The sequence below is a fragment of the Tauraco erythrolophus genome, chromosome 16 (genome assembly GCF_009769465.1).
Source record: "Tauraco erythrolophus isolate bTauEry1 chromosome 16, bTauEry1.pri, whole genome shotgun sequence".
NCBI classification, from domain to species: Eukaryota; Metazoa; Chordata; class Aves; order Musophagiformes; family Musophagidae; genus Tauraco; species Tauraco erythrolophus.
The window spans coordinates 11,734,311-11,756,490 of record NC_141480.1 but is presented as its reverse complement, the minus strand read 5'-3'; the positions used below and the strand labels follow the sequence as shown (position 1 = coordinate 11,756,490).

At 48.7% G+C, this 22,180-nt stretch overlaps 1 protein-coding gene across 1 annotated transcript in view; it reads left to right on the top strand.

Moving 5' to 3' along the window:
- Positions 1-22,180, top strand: part of STK10 (serine/threonine kinase 10) — a 51,304-nt gene that overhangs the window by 396 nt on the left and 28,728 nt on the right. The window contains exon 2 of the mRNA XM_086621582.1: positions 12,280-12,444. Coding sequence (XP_086477708.1) covers positions 12,280-12,444 — 165 coding nt within the window. The remainder of the gene's footprint in view (positions 1-12,279; positions 12,445-22,180) is intronic.

The window sequence follows — 22,180 nt, the reverse complement described above, 5'->3', positions numbered from 1 at the left end:
TTGCTTGGGACAGGGGAAAGGAGGGAGAGACGCTTTTTCTTTTTTTCCTTTTCCCTTTAAATGGGATGTTTCCAGAGCGATGCCTTTCGTAAGGCGGCGAGGTGCTCCTTGCCAAGCCTGTCGGTGCAATGAATGGAGGGAGATTTCTTCGAAGTCAGCAGTCTCGGGGCTGCCTCCAAGTTTTGCGAGCCTCCAGGGCTGACATTATTTGTATTCCTGTGGTCCTCGCCGGCAGGAAACTTAGAGCGAGAAGAGGAGCCCGGCTCCTTAAGAGTGCAGACACGTCCAGTGCTATGAATGTTTAACCTTTATGTTGAAGGACTGGGGTTTTAAAGGTGAAATACTCACTGTACTTTGCACTCTAAAGCAACAGTGTTCTTGGTGTTTCTGGCTCTGAAATACTCTGGTCTCCTGTGCAACAGCTGAGAAAGGAGGTTTTTGGTTGGGGCTGGCTGGAGGGGCAGGTTGGGCATCCGGCCTCCTTGGGAGACCTGAGTTAGAGACGTAATTTGGAGCTGAGGTTGTGAATTAGCTGTTGGGCAGCCGGGTTTTGATGGTCACGTAGATCATTTAACAAGGTGTTGCCTTTTCAGAACTGAGAAATAAGGAATACCTAAAGAGAAGGCCATGAAGGAAGCTGGTTGGTTGCAGGTCAGGATGGAGGTGTTTTACCACAGTGTCCTGGGATTTGTTGTATCTCTTTGTTGTCTGTATCATGTTATTTGATAGAAACTTTATAAAAAAACAAGCCCTAAGTATCTATTGAGCGGAAGTCTTTGGTGAAGAATCCTGTCTCCTAATAAAATCCAATTCCTTCTGAAAGTAGCACCAGCAGTAATCAGGGCTTCTGTTACCAGTGTGCATTGCAAACCCGGTTGTATATAGCAACGTTCACTCTTCTCCTGGGTAATTATTTGCTTAAGTTTCTTATGCAATGATAGGAATGAGGTAAACATTGTAAAATAAGTTAATAGGCTTCTAAGACAAATAAAAACTTAGAAAGGATTCAAATCAATTACTCGTCTATTTTAAACGTGTATAACGTATCCAAAGCAGTTAACTTTCAGAATAACCTACTTTATAAGTAGCCAGTTTAGTTTTTAAGTCCGTTGTCATATCTGAATGCCTCTGCTATTAACTCCAGCCTCACATGAGTAACGAAATTAGCAAAGTTACTTTATGTACTGTAGGCTAAGGATGTCAGCCTAGCAGGTAATAACATCTCCTCATCTCCAACTATTTCCATCGCCTTTGATCCCCATTTTGACCCAAATGAGAATGTGGATTATAGTAAGTGATGCAGTGAAGACCACGTGTTTATAGCCAGAAGTTCACTCCCACTATTGCAAGTACATTCAGGCCACTGTCTGCTTTGAAGATGTTTTAACAGGGTTGATCAGGGGCTGGGGATTAACATCGTGACAGAAAACAAAGGGCTATTTTATTCTTCGTAGTAAAGTTTTAATTCTTCGTTTTCTTTGATCTCTTCTCTGCCTGTGCTCCATCTTGGTTGGCAAACAAACGTGGTTGGTTTTTGTGCAAGATTTTGTTTATTTGTTTAAGAATCCCAAATTATTTGGGTGCCACATACTGTAAGGCCTTATTTTAGATAATAGGCAGTAGTGTTACTGCAGAGACGTAGTTTCCTGCCATGCTAAGATTTAACTTGCATATTGTCTTCCTTTGTCTTTCTAAATCTGGAGTGCTACCCTAGGTGGTGATGTGTATAGGATGGAGATGTGAAAGAAGAGGTTTGCCCTCTTGTTCTACTCAGCTGCCAAAAAAGCCCTAAACAAACTAACCCGCTTGTGTGCAAGGAGGATGTAGGTGGCCAAGACACAACAAACAATTTTAATCGTTCTCTTGAAGTCACTGTGAAGTCAATTTGCTTTTCACACAAAAGTGATTGTTTAAAGCAAGTCAGAGTGTGTGTATGGCCATGAGAGTTTCAGGATGTGTGAATGAAGTTCCTGCTGTCTTCCGTCCCTCTTCCACGCACGGAAGCTGTGGGGAGGTGATATCATCCACCTGTGCCTGCATCCTGCCCTACCCACCATATGTTGTACTCGCTCCAAAGAGCCTGTCGTCCCTGAGCAGTGCAAAAGGACAGGATTTGTACACTCAATAGTCTGACCCAGGAGAAACTTAGATGTGGATAGAAGAAAAAATTTGCTCACTTGAGTAGAGTTTATTTTTATGACACCAGATTTGAGCAGGAGGAAGGGAGGCTCGGTTCTGCTGGGCAGAACGCTGTCAGGGAGCTGTCTTGGACTCCCCATGCACTCAGCTGAGCAAACTTGAACCGGTTTGACACAGTGTTTACAAAAGTAGGACAGGCTTGATTTAAATATATATTAATTAAAAATAATCAAATCGATAGTGGAGTTTGAAATGTGTACACCAAACCTTAAGAAACCTGCACCCAGTGGAAACTACTGGGATTTCCCTATTTTTATACAAAGGCTTTTTTCCCAGCAGAAGAGGACCTGATTGTATGAGGAAACAGTGCAGCGCGTTGCAGAGGGTAATGAAGCTGAAAAATAGGAAGGGGGTGGGGAGAAACTGTTTCTTTCTAGCTCTCATTCTATTAATGTCTTGTTTTTGGTAAGTCCAGTGGGTATCGTAAGGCAGCGATAGCAGCCCACAGGTAGCAACGCACTGCATGCCAAATACGCTTTGTTACCCGCCGCATCCAAAGCCCGTTAAATCGATGATCTCAAATCAGTTGTTAGGCTAGCAGTCGAGAGCTGTGATCAGCGCGTGCTGGCCTGGGAAGTCTGCAGCACCGCTAGGGCTGCTACAGGACCTATAAAAATACAAGTTCCTGACTTAGACCCTTTTGAAACAGCCTTAAAAAAGAGCAGACTTATTTTTCTTCAAAAACACCTAAAATACCATTCATAAAATAGATGGCTGTGGCTTTATTGGTTCAAAGTTGACATCTGTTTGTGCGTGCAGGGAGGGAGAGGTGGTAGTGGCACCCCTGTGAGCTGCTTTGTGAAGAAGTAAAGCTGTGCTCATTCCGGGGCCGTGCAGACACTGGATGCTTGGAGCCGCTGGATCATATCTCAGTCCTGCAAAACCCATTAGTTGGTGCGGTATTTACTGTTGCAGGTAGTTGTGTTAATGTCAGCAAGAATAGATACGCAAAGGCTCTTCTGGGCATTGAGAATTCACGAGTTAGTAGGGGATGGACTGGATCTGACAAGAGCGTGGGCTTTGCTGGAAGAAGCCCTGGGACTCACTGCCTTTCTTGTGGTGGGATTGTTTTGCTGCGCTCATGTCTCTTGTGAAACGCTATCTCACCCTGCCAGGGCACTGATGGGGATGCTGGCTCCCCGATAAGGCTTTCTCCTGGCAGGGTGGGGACAGGCTGGCCCCTGCAGGAGCATGGGCCACCATGCTGCCCACAGCCCCCAGCGTGGTGGAAAAGGGGTTTGTTCACTTGAACCTGCCTTCAAACGGCTCTTCGTGCCAGCTCCCCAAGAGATAACGCCGAGCCCCGTGCCACAGCAACTCATAAGCTTGCCTTTTATGTTGTTCTCCTTTCTTCTTCAGATATGGCTTACAAAGCTGAATTTAGGTTATCTGATCTATCATGGTGTATTAGTGCTATACACACTACAGACTATAAATGCTCTGTTTTGAAATTTGGGTAATAAAAGACTAATTGTTAAATGTTGTGCAGCTGCCTCATAAGCCCAGCTTTCACAGCAATGAGTCCATCCGAAGTCACGAGACCATTCCTGTCACTTGCAAGCCTCTCTCTGCTCTCCATCCAAACCTACACCGCTCTGGTTTTGCATGAGTTAGCTCAAGTGACTTGGGCTCAGCTCTCGTCGGTTTGATTCACGAGGGATTTAACATGCAATTCCTGGAAAGGGTGTCACAGAGAGATGCTAATCTGCTGGGTTATCTTAAAAAAAAAAAAAAAAAAAAAAAAAAAAAAGAGATTAAGTTGATTGTAACTATGACCACAAAAAAATAAATAAATCAAGAAACAATGATAAGATCAAATCATGGCCCTGTCCCTTAGAATAGCTGAAAGGTTTTCTTAAAATGTTTCAGCTGGGGAGAGAAGAGGAATGGGAAGACATCACTCCTTTACTTGTAGACCAGTGGCCCCACAATATTAAACCTGATTAAAATGAACATCAAATTTAAAGCTCAAATTCACTGAAACGTGTGATGCTCCATCCCTGCTGAAGTCCAAGTGAAGCTCATCCTGCACCCTGCGGAGCCACAGTTGCATCTGTGGCAGGGGAGAGGGATAGCTCTCAGTGGCCTAAATATTTCGGTAATGACCTCAGTGTCACGGCCCAGAACTTGGCAGTGCTGCTGATGGCGGGAGCTGTGGGCAGCTGCGTGGAAGAGAAAGCTCGGATGAAGGCTTGAGCCTTTCACCCTCAAGCACGTGGCAATTGTCGTTCCTTAGAAAAATCCCTGCCCAGCATGTCGCATGTTGTTGTGGTTTTGTTTTCTTTTTCCCTTGAGTGTGCGGTTTTCTTGGAAAATAATGTGGTTTTATCATCCTTGAGGAGCTGCTGTCTGTAAATCTGGGGTTCTCTTGAGTCTCAAACCCACCCTCACTGTCGCACTGCGTGGTTGGGGGATCTCTGCCCATGCGTGGCAGGTGGCTGTGCCGCCCTCCCCTCCGCCAGCATCCCCCCTTGCTCAGCCTGAAATCCTGAGTGAAAAGGAATTCAGCTATGGAGAGCAAAGTCACTGAAACAATAAATAATGAAAAAAAATAATGGAGCAACAGATACGTTTTATCAAACTTGCCTGTTGACGGCAGTGGGGAGCGGTGGCACACGTGTGGGTGTGCCCGGGTTAAGCTCTGGCACGGTGAGCTGCCTCCCGGCTCAGTGGCTGGGCCTCGGCATCGCTGCGTGCCAGAGCTTCTTTACCCCCAAAGAAGAAGGGAGAAGGTGGTTGTGTCCGGGAGTGGTGTCTGTGCGTGCTGCCGCCGGGACCCGGGGCTGGGAGAGGCGACGTGCCCCTCCTGACGAGTAGACCGATGGTAATGCTGCTGGAATGGGATTAACCGACTTCTGTTTCCTGTGGGTTTTGTCGATTTGGCTGTAGCAAAGCACCTCATTTCCATCCCCCGAACATCTGCTGCTCTTCAAAACAAAACGCTTTTCTCACCCAACACGTGGAAACTTTCCTGCCTCCTTCCCTTCTCGTGCAATTCCCTGGCACCTACCTGTGCTGCTGTCCTTACAACTCATGTCCCTGTTTAACCATCCAAAATGTTTGTGTGGTATTTCAGTGGGCAGGAGAGACAGTGAAGGAAGTTGTGCCCCCAGCAAAGCCAGATGATATTGGTGGACCTCCGTGCTTGTACCTGTTGGCATTGCTGAGCTGCTGCCTGCCCTGCATTTCAGTCTTGCCCAGCGCAGTCATGCTGCCGGGGGTCCTCCCCGGGTTGGTTGTGCTATGGACGTGGCAAACGTCTGATCAGTTTCTTGTTTTCGTACAAGGGCCTTGCTCATCTGTTGCTTTTCTAGCACGGTGTGAAAGGGCTGACAGACAGACATGCCACCACTGACCATCCAAGCCCTGTTCCCTGGCTCTCAGGCATAGTTGCTGTTGAGCCCACTGCTCAGGCTCTCTATATGCCCAATTTGTTGCAGAAAGTTGCTAGGAAGCTCAGAAGTGGTTGCATGGCTTTTTCCACCCCTCATTTTAATTTTTTTTTTTTCAATGTTGTGACATTGACTGAATGAAGACCAAGGCTGGAAGGCTTCACTTGGAGCACCACGCTATTCCAGGGGACAAGTGATTTGAAGGATGTTTTGTGCTTCCAAGTTCTAGGCCTACATAGGCTGAAGATGTTGGATCCACGTGGATCTTCCCTCTCTTCAAACCTCATGTGGGTATTTGTTCAGTTCTCGCTTACACCAGGACCGTGAGGTCTGAAGCGTTGCCTGGAGCTTTTCTGCTCCTTGACTAACATACTGCTGGGCTTGTTATCTCCCACCCCCTTCTGCTGGGCCGTTGCTGAGCTTTTAAGGCAAGACAAGGTGTATGTGCCACACTTTGGTCACACTTTTTTTTTTTTTGGCATGTCTAAGTAGAAAACAAGTCCTTGGCCATAGCTTGAGCTCTCTGGTGATGTTACTTTCCCTTGCTTCTAGCTTGTAAAACCACAGGAAGGCGTTTCTGCATTTGTGTGTGTTTTTTTTTTTTAACGCTTTTTGACTTATTTCACAAACCATTTCCACTTCCCCCTAACCCTTGCAGAAGTGTTGCCACAGCTGCCAAAGCAGCAGTGCTGTTCTAGCCTGGTGCAGCTGGAGCCCTGCCCGACCCGACTCCCGTGGGGTGAACCTCTGTGGGTGCTGCTGGGGGTCCCAGGGGCTGCTAGATGAGGGCTGTGCCAGCCTTTCTGCTGCTGCTGTGCTGGGTAGTACCAAGAGCTGAATTCAGCGTTTCCAAAAACACCCGAGACAGGCTTCATTTATGGTGACAAACTGAAGTTACTCTAGGGGACTTGTCAGGCACGGAACTCGTTTCAGCTCCCATTGATTATCTGACAATAATACAAGCGCTGACTTAAGCCTGTCTATCCTGTGTTTGTCTATTGATGCAGACAGCGCAGGCAAAGTTCATCGGAAGGCAATTAATCATTATGTAATCCCTGAGAAATATCCAAGCGAGCAGTTGGCATACGAAGACACAAAATGGGAATGTGGTGCATATGAGAGGGGAGAAATCAGAACTATCAACCCCCAAATACAGCACCCACTGAAAGCACCAGGCTTTTTACTCCTGGTTCTCTAACTCAGCAATATCCAAGCATCAGCTCTCCTGGCACGGAGAGAAGGCTTACAAGGATGAGGAGGGTAGCTTGCACCAAAATTGTGGTAGCATGGCATGGCAGACCAGCTTAAAAAGGATCATCCCTTGCCTTGGGAAGATGCTGTGGGCAAGCAAGACCAGGTGAAGTGATAGGGTGCTCTCAGTGCTGGGTCTCTTCTTTCTACTAGTGAGTGAGAGTTCATGCCGGGTTTTCCTCTGCCTCGCCTAGAAACTGGCCGTGCCTTCGGCGGCCGTCCTGCCCGAGGAAGGACTGAACAATCCAGCCTTCCGGTAACGCGTTCCTTAAAGGCTTAAAATAGTTCCTGTGTTTGTCACAATCTGGATTTCACAATAGCTCGGAGGGTGAGTCACAGGCAAAGGCCAAACAGCCTTTTGGGTCACCTGAACAGGCACCTCTTGCCTCTTAAATCCATAAGTTGAGCAGTAGTTTCTCTGTCTGTTCCTTCTAGGAGTAATCCTGCTCATCCCCTATCCCCTGGTATTCCCAGGGTGTTTGGCAGTAGTGTGTGCAGCACTCGTCTTTCTCCAGAGGGCTCCAGCAAGATCCTTTGCTTTGTATCCTGAAGCTTGGTTCCTGGCATGGCTTTCTGGAAGTGGTTTACTGGATAACTTTTATTTGCTCTTTTCTTTTGTGGAATGCGTGTTCCGATCCTGTTTCTGCACCGATCTGTCAGCCGTGGTCTGTGCGGGGCGTTGATTTGCACAAAGGCTGGTAGTGGCCATCAGGGCTTTTCAGGTTTTAAATGCCAAGACTATAATGAATCTAACTATAGTTCAGCAGCACATCCTGGGTGCTATGCTGGCAGCTGTCTGCTCTGGGTTTTTTTGGTGCTAATTAGCACTCCAGGGACAAATTATCCATGGCATTAAAATACCCAGGAGTGGAGAGGCTAAAAGATGGAACTGGCTGCGTGCTTTTCACTGACCAGCCATAGGTCATAGACTGGCATCAAACAGTTTCTGTTCTTTGGATCTCACCATCTGGGCGTTTTTTTCACTTCTGTCCATAAAGTTCACTAGAAAAAATAGGCAACACCATGAATTCCTCAAAGGCTGCACATTTGGGGGTGTTTTACCTGGAAACAGAAGATCACTTCCCATCTCTGCATTCTGTACATGAACTTTTAAGGGATTGGAGACCATGTAATTGGCAGGGTTTGCAGAAGATTTTGGATTTGTAGTTCCAACCTTGTATTTTGCAGGATTTAATTTCAAATGATGTGACTGTCTAATGAACTCACGGTTGGTGAGTCATCCTAAGGTGCTTTCTTGATAGTTCTCGGTTGTCGTCTTTCCTCCTTATCATTGTCTCATCCTTCCTTCGGGATTTAAAGACAAATGAAGCAGCCACCATGAGAGAAGTTTTCACATCCCTTACTGCAAGGTGAGGGCACGACCTCCAGTGAAGCTCGAGGTGAAGCTGCAGAGAGGCTGGTGTGAACCCTTTTCTTGCCTCCCGCAGCTCTTGGAGAGCGAGCAGCAGATGCTGCCCCTTCTCAGCCTGGTGCTGTGTGTCCCCTTGCCCTGAGGGTTATCGTCCAGGCCTGCGAGTTACAGACTTGGAGATGCTGGTTTCTTCTGCCTAATTGCTAGCTTGGCTTTTTGAGGTCAGAGCAGGCCACGTTTTGCTCTGTGCTGATGTCTTGGGGCAGATTCTGATCTATTGCACAAAGATAAGCAGAAATCAGGAAAGGGCTTTAAACCCTAAAGCATCATCTCATGCCTGGGATGTCTGAAAGCAGCTCCCAGGGCTGGCAACGTATGCATTTAGCCTATCTAAGACCTCAACAAACCTTCCTGGAAGAATATCTCTGTTGTAATACATCATATGCAGGAAAATACCAGCAGAGAAGCTGAAGGAAATCGCCAGATGTAAGTTAGAGACTGCCTGACGTGCTCGGCCAAAATCTGACGATGCCTGTACAAACCTGACTTGCTGTGAGCGGCTTTCGGAGCTGGCTGGCTGGTGCGAGGGGCTGTGGTGCAGCCGTCTGCCCGACGGCAGGCAGCTGCCGTTCCTAGGGAGGCTGCTGGGAACGTGGCTGTAGCCTGGTGTCAGGGCTGGAGGACAAGCAGAGGGAGAAAAAGGGAAGGTGGAGGCATGGGCAAAAGCGACTTGGGTTTCCTAAGCTCTCATGATGACAAACATGACTTACTGAGCTCAGTTCAGCAGTGTCTGCATCAGCTGGGGCATCTCCCTCCATCTGGTGTGGCAGAAACACAGACTGGGTTTGGGCTCAGAGGGGTCGTGGACAACTCTGGAGGGGATCAGCTGTCCAGCCTGTATGAGTGTTGGTCTTCTCCCCACACTACAGTGGGCCATGCTGGAGGAGATTCCAAAATCCCCTGCTGAACTCATGGCCTCAGGTCCCCTCAGGTCCTGCTTCAGCTGTTTCTGCCATCCCATGGGGCTGTGGGGCATTTTAGTCCCTTCTGAGAAGTGCCGTGAGTGCACTCAGTTGTAGCCGTGACATTGTCACAGGGCCACGGAAAGCACAGGGTTCGTGCCCACACCATCCCCGTGGCATCCCGACCCACATGAGTTTGCTGTTTCAAAAGCTCATGTTCTTGCATCATGAGTTCATGATGTCCTGAGCTGACTTCTCCTCGGAGATGATGGTCTCGCTTCCGCTGGTGTGACTGGGTGGTGTGACCTCCCTGTGCCAGCTGGCCTGGGGGGACGTGGGGCAGTGGTGCTCCTCTCCCTTTGGGGTGGAAGCCCACCTCGTGCAGCTCATGGGGTCCCCTCCCTCCCTGAGCTGTGTCCCCTGCTAGAATGGATGAGGAAATTGAGGTAGCTGGGGAAGTATGCTCGTCAGGACAGTCCAAAGTGGTGGAGAAAGGCATCAGCTAATTCTATTACAGACATCTCTAAAGACTGAATGTCAGGCAGGGTGTACTCGGGCTCGTATCTAGAAAGGAAGCGATGGCTGGGGGTTGCTGAGTTGCTCACCCACTAGTCGTAGGAGTAACGATGAATGAGGTCAGGCTGCCATGGTGAACACATGGGCTGCTGTCGCTCCCCCACCCACAGCTTGCAGCCCAGTTTGCAAAACCGTGTCCTCCAGCTCAGCATCCAGCACCCCTGGGTGCCTTAGTGAGCATGATGAGGGATGAGAGGTGGCAGCGTGGCTGCCAGAGCAGCAGCATCCCCCGAGGCTTGGGGGTGAAGGCAGGCTGGTTCGGACCTCTTGGTGGGAGTTGATGCTGTGGGGCAATGGGGCATTGCTAGTCTCCCAGTTTTTTTCAGGTGGTTGCAGGGCCCCAGCATCCTGGAAGGGCTGAGCTGGCTGGGACCCCGCAGGTGGGAAGCATGCGATAGCTGACCTCCAAGGGAAGCCCCACCTCTTCTCAAAATATTTACTTCCCCTCCTTGGACCCCTCCCAACATCGTAAGTGCAGAGCAAACACAGTGGGGCACTTCTTACTCTGCTTTGGAAGCGCTGTGCTTCTCCCCGTGTTTGCTCCGCTCCGCGACTCCCCTTGTGCCCTGCCTGCCCTGCGTGCCCTCCTCTGGGCATCTGGTGGCAACTCGGTAAGAAACAAACCAACCTAAGGAAAAAAAACCCAAACCCCCTGGTTTCTTCTGCAACCAGCGTGAGCTGCTGTCTTGCATTCGGGCAGCAAGCCCGGATGGAAATGGGCTTGTCCCCTGTGGTAAAGACCCAGCTGCCCATGCCAACTCGTGTGAGTGCAGCAAGTCTTCAAAACCCAGCAGAGACTTAGGGATCCCTTATTTTTCTCCCTTTGTTATATGGTTTTTCCCTAATTCCTTTCCCCCTCTCCCCTGCCTGTTCCTTGGTACACAGTTACACTGTCAGCTAACCCATATAAAACTGTACAGCGGGGCTTGCGGTGTTTGTACTAGGAATTAATCCTCCTGTAAGCTCCCACGTAGGTTTTCCAAACACAGATATGTCAACTGTAAAGCAGTGAGAAAAGTCACAACCGGAGCTTGCTCAGCTCCTCTGGTGATAACATCCACAGTGGGACCTTCTCCCCTGGAGGAGAGGCAGCCTGGAGCGGGTGTGATGGAAGGAAAACGGGTAATGAATTGGAATCGCAGTGTGGGGCTGACCTGTGCCAATGGGGGGCGGAGCAGGTGAGCTATAGGGATTTCTCCTGTCCCTTGATCTGCTGATTCAATGGATCTCTGGGAACGGTGGGGAGCTTCTGAGTCAACATCTCCTGTCTCGTCCCCTCTCCCAGCGTGTGACTGTCTCTTGCCAACACCCTTTTGGTGGTTTGTTGCAAACTTCTAATTTTTGCAACGATTTGTGCAAACTTCCAATTGCAAAATGCAAAAACTTGCCCTGGCAGTTTCGGGGGAAGCCAGTGGACGGTGCTGGGTGGATGGTGCTGAAGCGGTCCTGTGCGGGAGCAGCTCTGGCCGCCTGCTCACTGGTGCCTGCTTTTAGCCAATTTTGTCAGCTGCCTTTTGCCCCCTTGTGCAGGGTGGGAGCACAAGAGGAGTGGGGTGATAAAGAAACATGTCTGCAAATGCTTCCAGTCCGGTGCCAATAGCCACGTGCTGGTGTGTGGCACCTCCAAGCAGAGCAGCACCTGTGCAGCTCTGGGTGACCCCTTCCTTGGCAGTGAGAGCTGCTTGGGGAAGGGTGCTTGGGGAGGAGGGAGGTTGGCAAGCTGCTAACCCAGGGGTATGCTCCTGGGTGGTGTGAGGAATGGGAAGGAAAAGCTGGCAAAAGTTTTCCAACCACTAAGACAAAGAGATTTCAATGGTTTTCTAGTTATTTAGTGAATAAGCTGGTTAAAGGAACTATATAAAATGGAGGGGGCAACTGAGCATGTGTAGTATTTTTCTTACTGTGATCTGAAGAGTTCACTAATACACAACACCAGGAACACTGGCTAGCCCTGGGAAATGAAAGCACACCCTTCTTGTTGCTTTACTTGCCAAGGAGGTGATCCCTACATTTCCCTCATGTGTTATGGAAACTGCCTTGGGGAGGGTCCTGGTGAGGAAGGGGAGTGCAGCAGTGTTCAGGGTGGAAACGGTTCACAGCTGGACTGTGAATTTGGTCAGACTGCCTGAGTGCTTAGTACTTCTAGTAAATGGAGCTATCACCTGTGCTTTTATCAGAGAGCCTCTATACTCTGAGATTTTCTTGCCTCTGTTGTCTCTCTTTTCATGCCACAAACAACAGGACGCATCTCCTTTTCTAAAAGCCTCTTTCTCCCCATGATGGGAAGTGATGTGGGCATTGGAGACCAGAGGGAGGAAGGAGGATGCTTGGGCCCTGACGCATCATTCATCCTCTCAGCAAAGCTACAGGCAGGTCTAGGAAGCAGAAATGCATCTGCAAGTTTCCATGCTTGTGTTGTGGCTGGTGCCAGTCAAGCTGAGCGTGAATTGGAGGAGCAGGAATCGTGCGAGTACGGTGTGCTCCTGGCTCTCCTCGCCTGTGTGCTCATGCTGGTTTTGTCTTGCAGGCTAAGAATAAGGAAACCGGTGCTTTAGCGGCTGCCAAAGTCATTGAAACAAAGAGTGAAGATGAGCTGGAGGATTACATGGTGGAGATTGAAATACTGGCGACCTGCGATCACCGGCACATCGTCAAGCTGCTGGGAGCGTTTTACTGGGACGGCAAGCTCTGGGTAAGAGGCTGTTGCTGTGTGTGACCTGTACAGCTGTGTGTTTCTCACTCTGCAGAGAGGAAGCAGCTAATTTATGGTGAAGCAAAACCTCTGGAGCAGCTTGAAGCATCAGCATGAGTTAGAAATGACTCAAGCTGTGCTCCGCTCACTATGTGTTCAGTGCCTGGATTTTCCCCACTTTCTTTGATGAGCAAACTGTCTTCTAACTAAAGCTGCTTATAAATAGCCCGGGGAAGATCAAGAGATCTTCACAGTGAAGTGAAAACTGGAGTTGCTTTTTATTTTTTCATCGTTTGGAGTTTGTAAAGATAGAAAATGCAGCACCGATAAGGGCATCTCTTCCACTGCCTCAGTCTCTCTTTTGAAAGATCAGATGGAAGGGTAATCCTGGTTTTTTGATTTGTGCCTTATTTCTGGCTCAGTATCTGTAATGCAGAAGCAACTGACAGCAAGAGGTCTGTTTCCCACGGCTGTGGAGGCACAGGGACCTAAAATGCAATCCAGCGGGTTAGCGCAACGGCTCGTTGTGCTGTGGCTGGAACAGCAGGTTCCTGCATCTCTTTCCCCTAGTCCGGCAGGTATATATATATATTTTTTTTTTTTTTTTCCTCTGCCTGCTGTTTTCTTTGAGTCCCTGGCAGCAGAGCAAGGTGAGCATTAAAGGCACCTTCCTGCATGCTGCCATGGAAAGAGGTGCAGGGGGCTGGAGAGGGTGAGGGCATGAACCCCTGTGTACTTGCCCTGTGCTAGACTCGAATAACAGCGTGCCTCTGTCCAGACAGTGCAAATCAGGTGAATATGAGGATTTTCAAACCCATCTTCCTGGCCAGCTCATCTGCTCCTCGTAACTACTGGCAAGTCAGAGGAGTGTCAAAGGGTGCATTCAGCAGCTCTGTTACTTTTTCCTTCCTCTTTTTAATGCTTCAGATACCTTTGTGGCCTCTCAGAGTGATTTTTACTAGAGTTGAAAAAAGAGATCCTGGCTTTTGAGACTCGTGGTTGTGTGAGCTGAGCTGTCAGAGCTGTTGGTCCCTGCCTGTCGTGCTGGGGGAGCCAAGGCCAGAGTGTGGGCTGAGCCACGGGGCCGTTGTTGGAATAATGCAATCCGTTGTCTAGTTCATGTTTCGGTTAAGCAATGCTGCAGAGGTGCTGTTTTACTGGGCAATGTCTGCTTATTCAGCAAGTGCCTTTTGCAGTGCCAGCACGGGTCAGTGTCCCTTCTTATTTAAAAATCCATCGATAAAGCCTCCAATGTCTCTGACACCCCGCTCAGAGGACGGCGGTACCCAGTGCTGAGCGCTTCCTTCTGCGCGTCTTCTCGCTTCGAGCGATCTGGCCTGCGAGATGCCCAGAGACTTGGTATTTGATGGCTGCTCATCGCGATGCTGAGCCCTGGGCGTGTTAAAGAACAAAGTAAACATGAACCCTTCTAAGGAAGTGAAAGGCAAACATGTCTCCTAGGAGGGGACTCAGGATTTGGACAGATTGCAACTGCAGCAGAACTAATCTCGGCAAAATTAAAAAGGCAAACGTATACCAAACTTGGATGAGAGATTGGGCCAGTTTATATTCCACCCTGTTCTACTGTTTTTACCTCCCTGCTCTGTGCCTAATCTGCCTGAATTTTATGTGTTGGCCTAGTTCGTTTTCAGAAATGTTAGCCCCCTCCCCTTTCCCCTTCCACCTCCTCCCTGCAATAGGAAGCTTTGCCTTCCTTCCTGTAGGGAAAATGGATTGCAGAGTTCCTTGGCTCTGCTTTTGTCTAAGAAACGCTTTGTAATGTCATACGCTTACCGACCTACTAAAATTAAACAGTTTCTTTGAAGCTACTGGAACAAGAGCCTCCTGTATGAGACTTTCCTGTGAGGGTAGTCCTTACAGCCCCGTCCATTGTTTTGGGAGGAGGATCGTTATCTTTATTTAATTATTTGAATGGCATTTGCATTTCATTGCTCAGGCTGTTCTTATTAATTCTGTAGTGTTTTACTGGCTTTAAGGGAAGTAAATAGGCTGTTACAGTTCTGGAAGGCTTCTAGTCACTACCAGGTTTTCCCTAAAGTCAAAGGCTCCTACTTCTCGGTCACCAGAGCTGCTGGGGAAAAGTTGCATCCGAATATAACTCTGGCTTTCATTGTCTTGTCCATGTCCCATCCCCGTTTCTGTCTGTGCGGTTATTTTAGCCAGCGTTTTCCTGGACCTTTTGCAAACGGTCCATTTGCATGATGGATGCATGGACTCTGCTGGGCTTTTAGCTTCAAGTGGCTCAGGCTTTGGGTAAAACTGCTGCGGGCGTGTGTCTGGTCAGCGATCTGCTGTGGTTTCCTTGTCCTCGCAGCCCGGTGTGGAAAGACAATGTTCAAAGTGAAAAAGGGGCAGGAGCGGGAGCATGCAGACGGGCAGGCAAGGGGTCCAGGCGTGCCCGACCTCCGGGATGGCAGGAGCTCTTTGGCTCTGAGTAATTTACGGCTCGGTCTGTGCCACAAGCAGCCTCAGCCGACGGCGCTGAGAGGGGCTCGGCGCTGAGAAGGGCTCTTGCTAAATCAGTCTGTTGACTGTTCTTCGACTCTTGAACTAACGAGGAAAATATGTGAGGAAACCTGGCCTTTGGTGGGGGCTGCTGCTGCAGAGGCTTCTGCATCCCTCCGAGCTGCGTTAGGTCCCCGAGGCTCCTCTTTGCCAGGGTTTGGCTTTGCGCTTCGGTAACCAGAAGGTGCCATGCAATATTTATGGAGCAAAAAACCTTTCTATGCAAAGGGAAGTGGCTTATCCTACAGCAGCTGCTTTGAAATCCGTAGCACTGAAACAAAAGCGTAAACCAGCAAATTCCTCTTACTTTTATACCTGATGGGCTTCAAGCTGAAGGAGAAGAACCCTGGCTGTCACACATGGCAGAGCAGAAGCCCACCACAAGCCACAGGCAAGGGCTTGCAGGACCCCAGTGAGTCTCCAGGAATATAACCAGTGAGATGAAAGCATCCAGCATGAACTTCCTTGGCATATAAATACGCTGCGGAGATGCTGTGCCCTCACCAGCTATCTTGTTCCGTTTCCCCTCCCATCTTCTTTTATTTGCTTGTGGCAGAGGACAAAGCAATCTTGTGCTGGTTGAAAACAGCCCAGGGAGGCTTGCAAAACTACAGTGGTAGGAGCTTTCATGATTTTATTTTACTTTTATTATAAGCCCTGTGGCATTTGATGTTCTTTTGCATAAATCCCAGCTGCTGGAAACGGGGGCACCAAATGAAAGCTGAGAGTCTCACGCTATTTAAAAAAAAAAAAAAGTCTTGTTTGAGTCCCTGTGGCTGTGCCACATCTTAAAGTCTTTTTTTCTCAACTGCAATGTAGGACTTGGAAACACAAAGGCAAATCCCCCTCACCCAATACACACACAACTTTAAAAATGGACTTTTTAAAGCTACTTTGTGACTGAGGAATGGGAGGATGATATGGGTTTCGAATGCTTGGAATCAATGGTGCTGAATTTGCACTGATAATTATTAGTACATGGGAAAGAAAAACAACAGAGCTTCTGTGTTTTGTCCCTCTCGAGGGCTATGTGGTTGGTGGGTTTTTTGTTTGTTTTTTTTTTTTCTCCCCTTCCAAAACAACACAAAAAGGCTGAGACCTCAAAGGAAGGCAGGAACTTTTGATCTCCTGCCTCTGAACATTTCTCCTGCTTCCGAATGTCTCCTCTTGCTGACAGAGGAGCGATAAGATGACCGGGGAGGAGAATCTTGTTTGGACTGATGAACTCCGACTTTCTCACAGCAGATCTCTGCTCCAGGGGATGGTGGGCATCTCCACCGACTCACCCAACACGCTGCGGCAGTTGATCCACGGAGCAGGGCAGGAAACCTGTGCTTTCTCCTGCCTGTCGAAGTGTCCCAGCATCGAGTCTGTTGGCTTCTCTGGAAATGAGTTGAAATGTCATTTGGCCCCAGGTACTTAACCACAGGACGCTGCCAGTGGTGGTACAACTCTTCTAACGAAGCACTGGGGAGTTCTCTTCCCTCTCCCTCCTTTTCTATAAACCATGGTTGCTATAGCAAACGGACTTTTGAATAAACAGACATTTCCTGGAGATCAAAGCAAAAATCGCTGTACCGTGCAGGTAACCCTGCCTTGCTGGAGCGTTTTGGGGATGGTTAATTTAATCAGCTTAAAGTTTCTTCTTGCTGGCCCGCTGCGCGGGTATGTAACTCGAATAGCTCGCAGAGAGACACCAGCTTTGTAGCTAGTCTTTGTACTTCCCTTAAAAAAGCATTTTGCATTTTCTGTGGGCAAGCCCTGACCCGTTTAGCCAGAGACTTTTTGGATTGCTACCCCTTTGATATGGATGTTGACTGGGGGTTTGGGCATTCTTGAAAATCCTGTATCATAAAGAAATGTTCATTATCCCATGTGCTAGACTGCTGGGCTATGTAAAGCATCTGCAGCTTTTTAATTCTCTTAAGTTGGAAATACCTTTTGTTTAAAACAAACAAAAACAAAAGCTGATAACAGCATCAGATTCCCTAAGGTTTTCCTTAGCTAAGGGAGGTTATTGCAACTTTGAGGGATGTCTGGCAAGGTGAGCAGCCTGAGCCGTGGCTGGATGCCTGTGGCAGACCCCTTCGCACGAATGCTGTACCAGGCTGGGCTTTCCAGGCTCCTCAGTTATATGTCCGTAAGGAATCTGAGGGCTATTGGTGTGCCTTTAAATTTTCACTTGGCAGGAGAGTTGCAGACTAAACTGGCCCTTCCTGCTTGGCCTTGTGCTCCTGAAGCTTTGTACCAAACATCCCCCAAAGTGCTTGGACAGTTATTTGCAGCTTGTGATCATTGAACTGTGCGTAGTGTTGGAGTGTAGCGGAGGAGAGACCTGGAAAACAAAGCAATCTCAAACCTTCAAACTTTGTTAAACAGCTGGCCAGCCCAAGCCTTTCCTTTCTTTTCTTCCTTTGCCCCAACTGCAGAAACTTAAATCCATGGCTGTACCTTGACAGCCCCCAAGAGCACCCAGTGCTGTGCTGCCGGCAGGGCCGTGCTTTGGTACCCATGAGCTGCTGCAGGATAAGCACTGCTGGGCAAACCAACGTGGAGGTGGTGGTTGCTGGGCCAGTTTCTAAATTCCTACCAGTCCATAATTTGGGCAGAACCGCAAAACAACCCCAGTAACTTCTGCAGGGTGGGTAGGCGAGGAACAGATTTGGGCAGACATCTGCACACATCAGGACATGGCATCGCTGCGCCCCAGGAGGCTGGGAGTGTGGCAGGGATAGCACTGTGTCCCCTCCCTGTCCTTAGAGTCAGCTGGATGCACATCATCTTGGCTGGGACTGGAAAATGGAAAAAGCGATGTAGCCCAGTGGTTTTTCTGACTCTTCCCTGGGTTTCCAGGGTCAAGCGATTTGCTCATCAGAGTAGCGTAACTGACCTGAGTGGGTGATCGCTTCTGCTCTAGCCTTGGCACTGTGCCTGTGCCAGCCAGGACACTGTGGAGCGGGTGTCTGGGTGGCATCTTCCCTCCTCTCCCTGCCACCCGCAGCCTGCCTGCAAAGCAGTAAGGCTTCTCTCTGCCTCGCCCTTATGCAGGTTGTTTACTGCCTTTTCCAAAGTCACAGAGGTCTAAGTCTTCTTCTGCCCTCCTCTCTGCTGTAAAGATGGGCAGGGGGTTGCATGGGACCAGTGTATCTTTTCTGTTTTGTGAACGTGAGCTTTAGCATTCAGACTCCTTGCAAGTTGCTGGAAATCCTATTCTGGGTAAAACTGGGGCTTTCACTTAAGGCAGGGATGGAAACGGAGTGATTTTCATCAACCACCAAGAATGACTTATGCAGCAGGCAAATTACCACAGCCCAGCCAAGTTCAAGAGCGCTTCTACAGGTAGCAACACAACAACATGAACAAGGATAGAAGCCTTTGTCTACCATCCTTTATACAGGATAACGTTGCAAGAAAAGGTTATTGAAGCAATAATAATGTGTTGTGATTACATACCCTTGTCATCTATACATCATGGAATGCTTTTATAAAAGAGACCTGGTGTCATTATCCCAGTTATTAGAAAGAGGAGCAGAGGCGCAGACAAGAATTTGCCTAAAGTTTACCCAGCAGGTAAATGGTACTTGGGAATAAGTCTTAGGTGCTGAATCTCAGTCCAGGGTTATAACCATAAGGCCATAGTTTTAGTCAAGAAAGCAGCAGACTATAGGCAAATCAGTTTTCAAAGCACTTTGAAACTTTGTTTAGAAATGAATCGCAATAAGCTGCGTTCCCGCTTGGCTGGCTTACCGGGGGAAATGCTAAGGAACTATGTTTGCATATAAATGAATATTTATGAACTACCTGTGTATAGCAGACGGTGCCTTGAAACCCAACTTCAGCCTATGCTCTGGAGCGAGCGATAGATTGCAGGTTTAGACTATTTTATTTCAGATATGGCCTGAAAGTCACTTGGGAAGGAGGGATGGCCTTTTGCAGACCTTATGGCTTGAGGTGGTTTCTGTTGACTTCAAAGCCCTCACTGAAACAGTTAAATAGCAATAGTCTCATCTTGTGTGATGGATGCAGGTACCTTGTGTTGTGAATCTGGGGATGATCAGAACAAATAGTTCCTAGGGGAGATGCCAAGCAGGAGTGGAAGTCCTTTGCCACCCCTTCAACGAGTTGTCCTCCTGGCCAGGCCAGGCTTTGAGGCTGCATTGGAACTGCTATCTGTTAATAAAAGACATCAGGAAACTTGTCCTGGGTCAAACCCCAGTTCTCAGGGTGAGCTCTGCCCTTCTGAAACGCATCATCTGTTTCAGATGCTGGCACGATCTTGGGCACTTGAGGTTGGTAAATCTTCCTACTGAAGAAGCACCTTGTTCCTTTTAGCTGTTTATATATTTGAAAGGATTTTCTGCATTTTGCTGCCCATCCAGTAACAAATGGTCTCGGTGAACTGAGTGGCCTCTAAATGCTGATTAACTTGGTGAGAGAAGGGGGATCCCGGTCACAGCTCTCCAAGCAGCAAAGGCTTTGCCCCGTGCCCGGGCAGAGAGCCATCGCCTGCCTGTTTTTCTGGTTTCTATAGCAAACAAGAGCACTGGCCTTCATCCCACCATCCCTGCTCCACAGAGTGTGACACTGGGAGCCCTGAGCGCTTGGAGCCGGTCATGGTCTGGTCCCTAAAGGGAGAGCTCATGAAGGAGTCTGTGTGTGTTGCAATTACCCGTTCCCACAGCGTTCCACATCCTGGGTACTGCCGCCTGCTTGTGGCCATGCTGACCTTCTGCTCTGCGTCTCGTAGCTGTGTTCACTGGCCACGAGTGGTTTTGGGTTCTCATCCCTCTGAGATGCTGGTTAGCAAGTTGAGATGGTGGATTCAGAGGGGTCGGATATCAACTCTTGTCAAAGGAAACTAAATGCCCTGTGTGATTCTAGTAAGGGGAAAGCTGCTTTTTGTGACGTCAAAACCACTTGGTTAAACTAAAAGGAGTCTTGATTTATTCTGCCAAAATTTCAGTAGGAAGGGGAATATTTCTGCCAACCTATGGGGGTAGTTCAAGGAAATATTTTGTCATTTCGGAATGATTTAGATGTGAAAAACTCATCCTCAGTCTCCCCGTGATCAGCAGGGAACTCTGCATTTTGGGAGGAGTATGCAGTGTTATGTGACTTCATTCTCGATGAAGTTTTCCTGCTCTGAAACTCCATAAGCCTTGGGTTTCCTCACTTGCAGCCCCGCATCTTCTTTTCCCTGCTCATTATGGGGGCAGACTTTTTTTTTTTTTAATTTCAAATATTTTTCTCTGTAGGTTATTTTGTTCAGAAAAGGGGGGAAAAAAGGTTTATTATATTTAAAGTCTCTGAATAGTGTCCTTGTCTGTAAGGGAAAATTGGCAAGCTCGGAGCACTCTCTTACAGAGAGCTAATTATTTCACTTCCACCTACAGCATACTTGCCATGTCAGACAAGCTGTTGACATTTGTGCTCTGCTGTGGCAGCAAAGAGGCTTCTGGTGGCTTCTGTATTGTTTTAAGGCCTCTGCAGTGTGTGCCAGGGCCGGCTGCAGCTGGAGGGGAGTGTGGAGCTGGTGGCTTTTGCAGGTGCTAATAGTTCTTGGGTGTTCATCCCCTCTTGTGTTGGTGGCACGCTGGCCTCGTGGGGCTCTAGAAATGAGGTTGGGAAGAGCAGTGTGTGTCCTCAGTGCGTCGCAGGCTGCTGTAGTGTCTCGCCCTGTCTTCAGCCCCCAGCAAACAGCCGGAGCAACTCAGCCTTGCTTTGGATCAGCCCATCTGGCTTACAAGCAACACTGGCATAATCTGTTCCCTCCTTTCTTCCAGCCCTTTGGCATGTGTTGGGTGAAAAGCACGGGGCAGGGAAAGTGCCAAGTTAAGTGGGCAATAGGAATGCGATCCACCTCCTCCTTCTGCTCTGTAATGTAAACTTAATCCTTGGACTTCAGTCCGAGCAGGGCAGGCTGGCTGAGATAATGGGGAGATGTGACACACTTGCAAACAAAACTTAACTGGTCAGCATGGCCCTTGATTTTAGAGGAGAGAGTAGATGGTATTTAAAACCCAAGGTGGTGCTCCCCAAAACCAGCCCCTGTGGTCCTGCATGCCCCTGTGCCATGAGAAGAGCAGAGCTGCTCCTGGGAGGGCTGATCCGGCGTTGCTCGCCTTGCCTCCTCTTGCAGCCAGCAGGACAGCAGAGCTTGATCGTTAACCACTAGAACTTGGGTTCACATGTCAAACAGACGGAGTAAAGGACGTGCCCCTTGACCGTGACTAAATGCGTTTTCTGTGCCTAAATATATCGCTGCGTTCTTTCCACCAGCGAGGAACAGCTCTGTCCTCTGGGGTTTGCGTTGCTCAGAAGTTGAAGCCCCTTTCTCAGTCCTGGGAGGTAGAAATGTTTCCAAAGCTTTTGCTGGAGCCATGAAGATGTGCTCAGCCTATCAGCCCAGCAGATGTGTTGGGCTTGGAGGGACAGGGGATGGAGCAAGTGGGGTGGCTCTTCACCCTGTGCTTGAGTGTTTGGAGGAGTTTGGTGCAGGTGGAAGCCTTGACAGATAAGCGGGGCTGGATACGAGCTGTTCATGGGGAAGAGCGCCTGTGTCTGGGCCGTAGCTGGGCTGCAGAGGTAGTGCTGGCATCTCGAGGTACATGTGGAGGTGGCCACTCTGCATGCGGGACTGGGCTTTGCCTGTGTGCCTCTGGCACTGAGTGGTCTCAGGATGGAGCTTGAGGTCTGGATTAATCATTTATCTGGGTGGCTTTTTGGTGAATGGCCATCTATGTTCTGTGTGCTACACTTGTATATATTATACTCTGTATTTGCTGCAGCCAGTGTTGCTGGATCAGGGGCATCTCCTCCACTGGTTTTGCGTGGATCTTGGTCCCCACTCCAGATGCTCCTGACCTTGTCTGAGCCTTCTCAGTGCTACAGTGACACGTGGAGTTTGAGAACTAGCTAGCTGTTGCCTCTGTCCTTTATTTTCCACAGCATGTGTATTATGGGACTGAGCAGTAATGTGGGATGGCCACCAGCAAGCTGCTGGATGACTTTGATACTGAAGAACTGGATGGGAAAGACAGTATTTAGTAGCAAATGAACAACTGCTGTGGGTAATAGAGCAGGAAACTTTATGTTTTTCTAGACCCAGGACTGAGGGCTGTAGGAAGATGCTTTCCTGGACTTGCTGCTTCTCCTCTGCCTCCAAGTCGAGACCAAAAGCCCTAGAGACTGTCTGGGCTCTCGGCTTCCC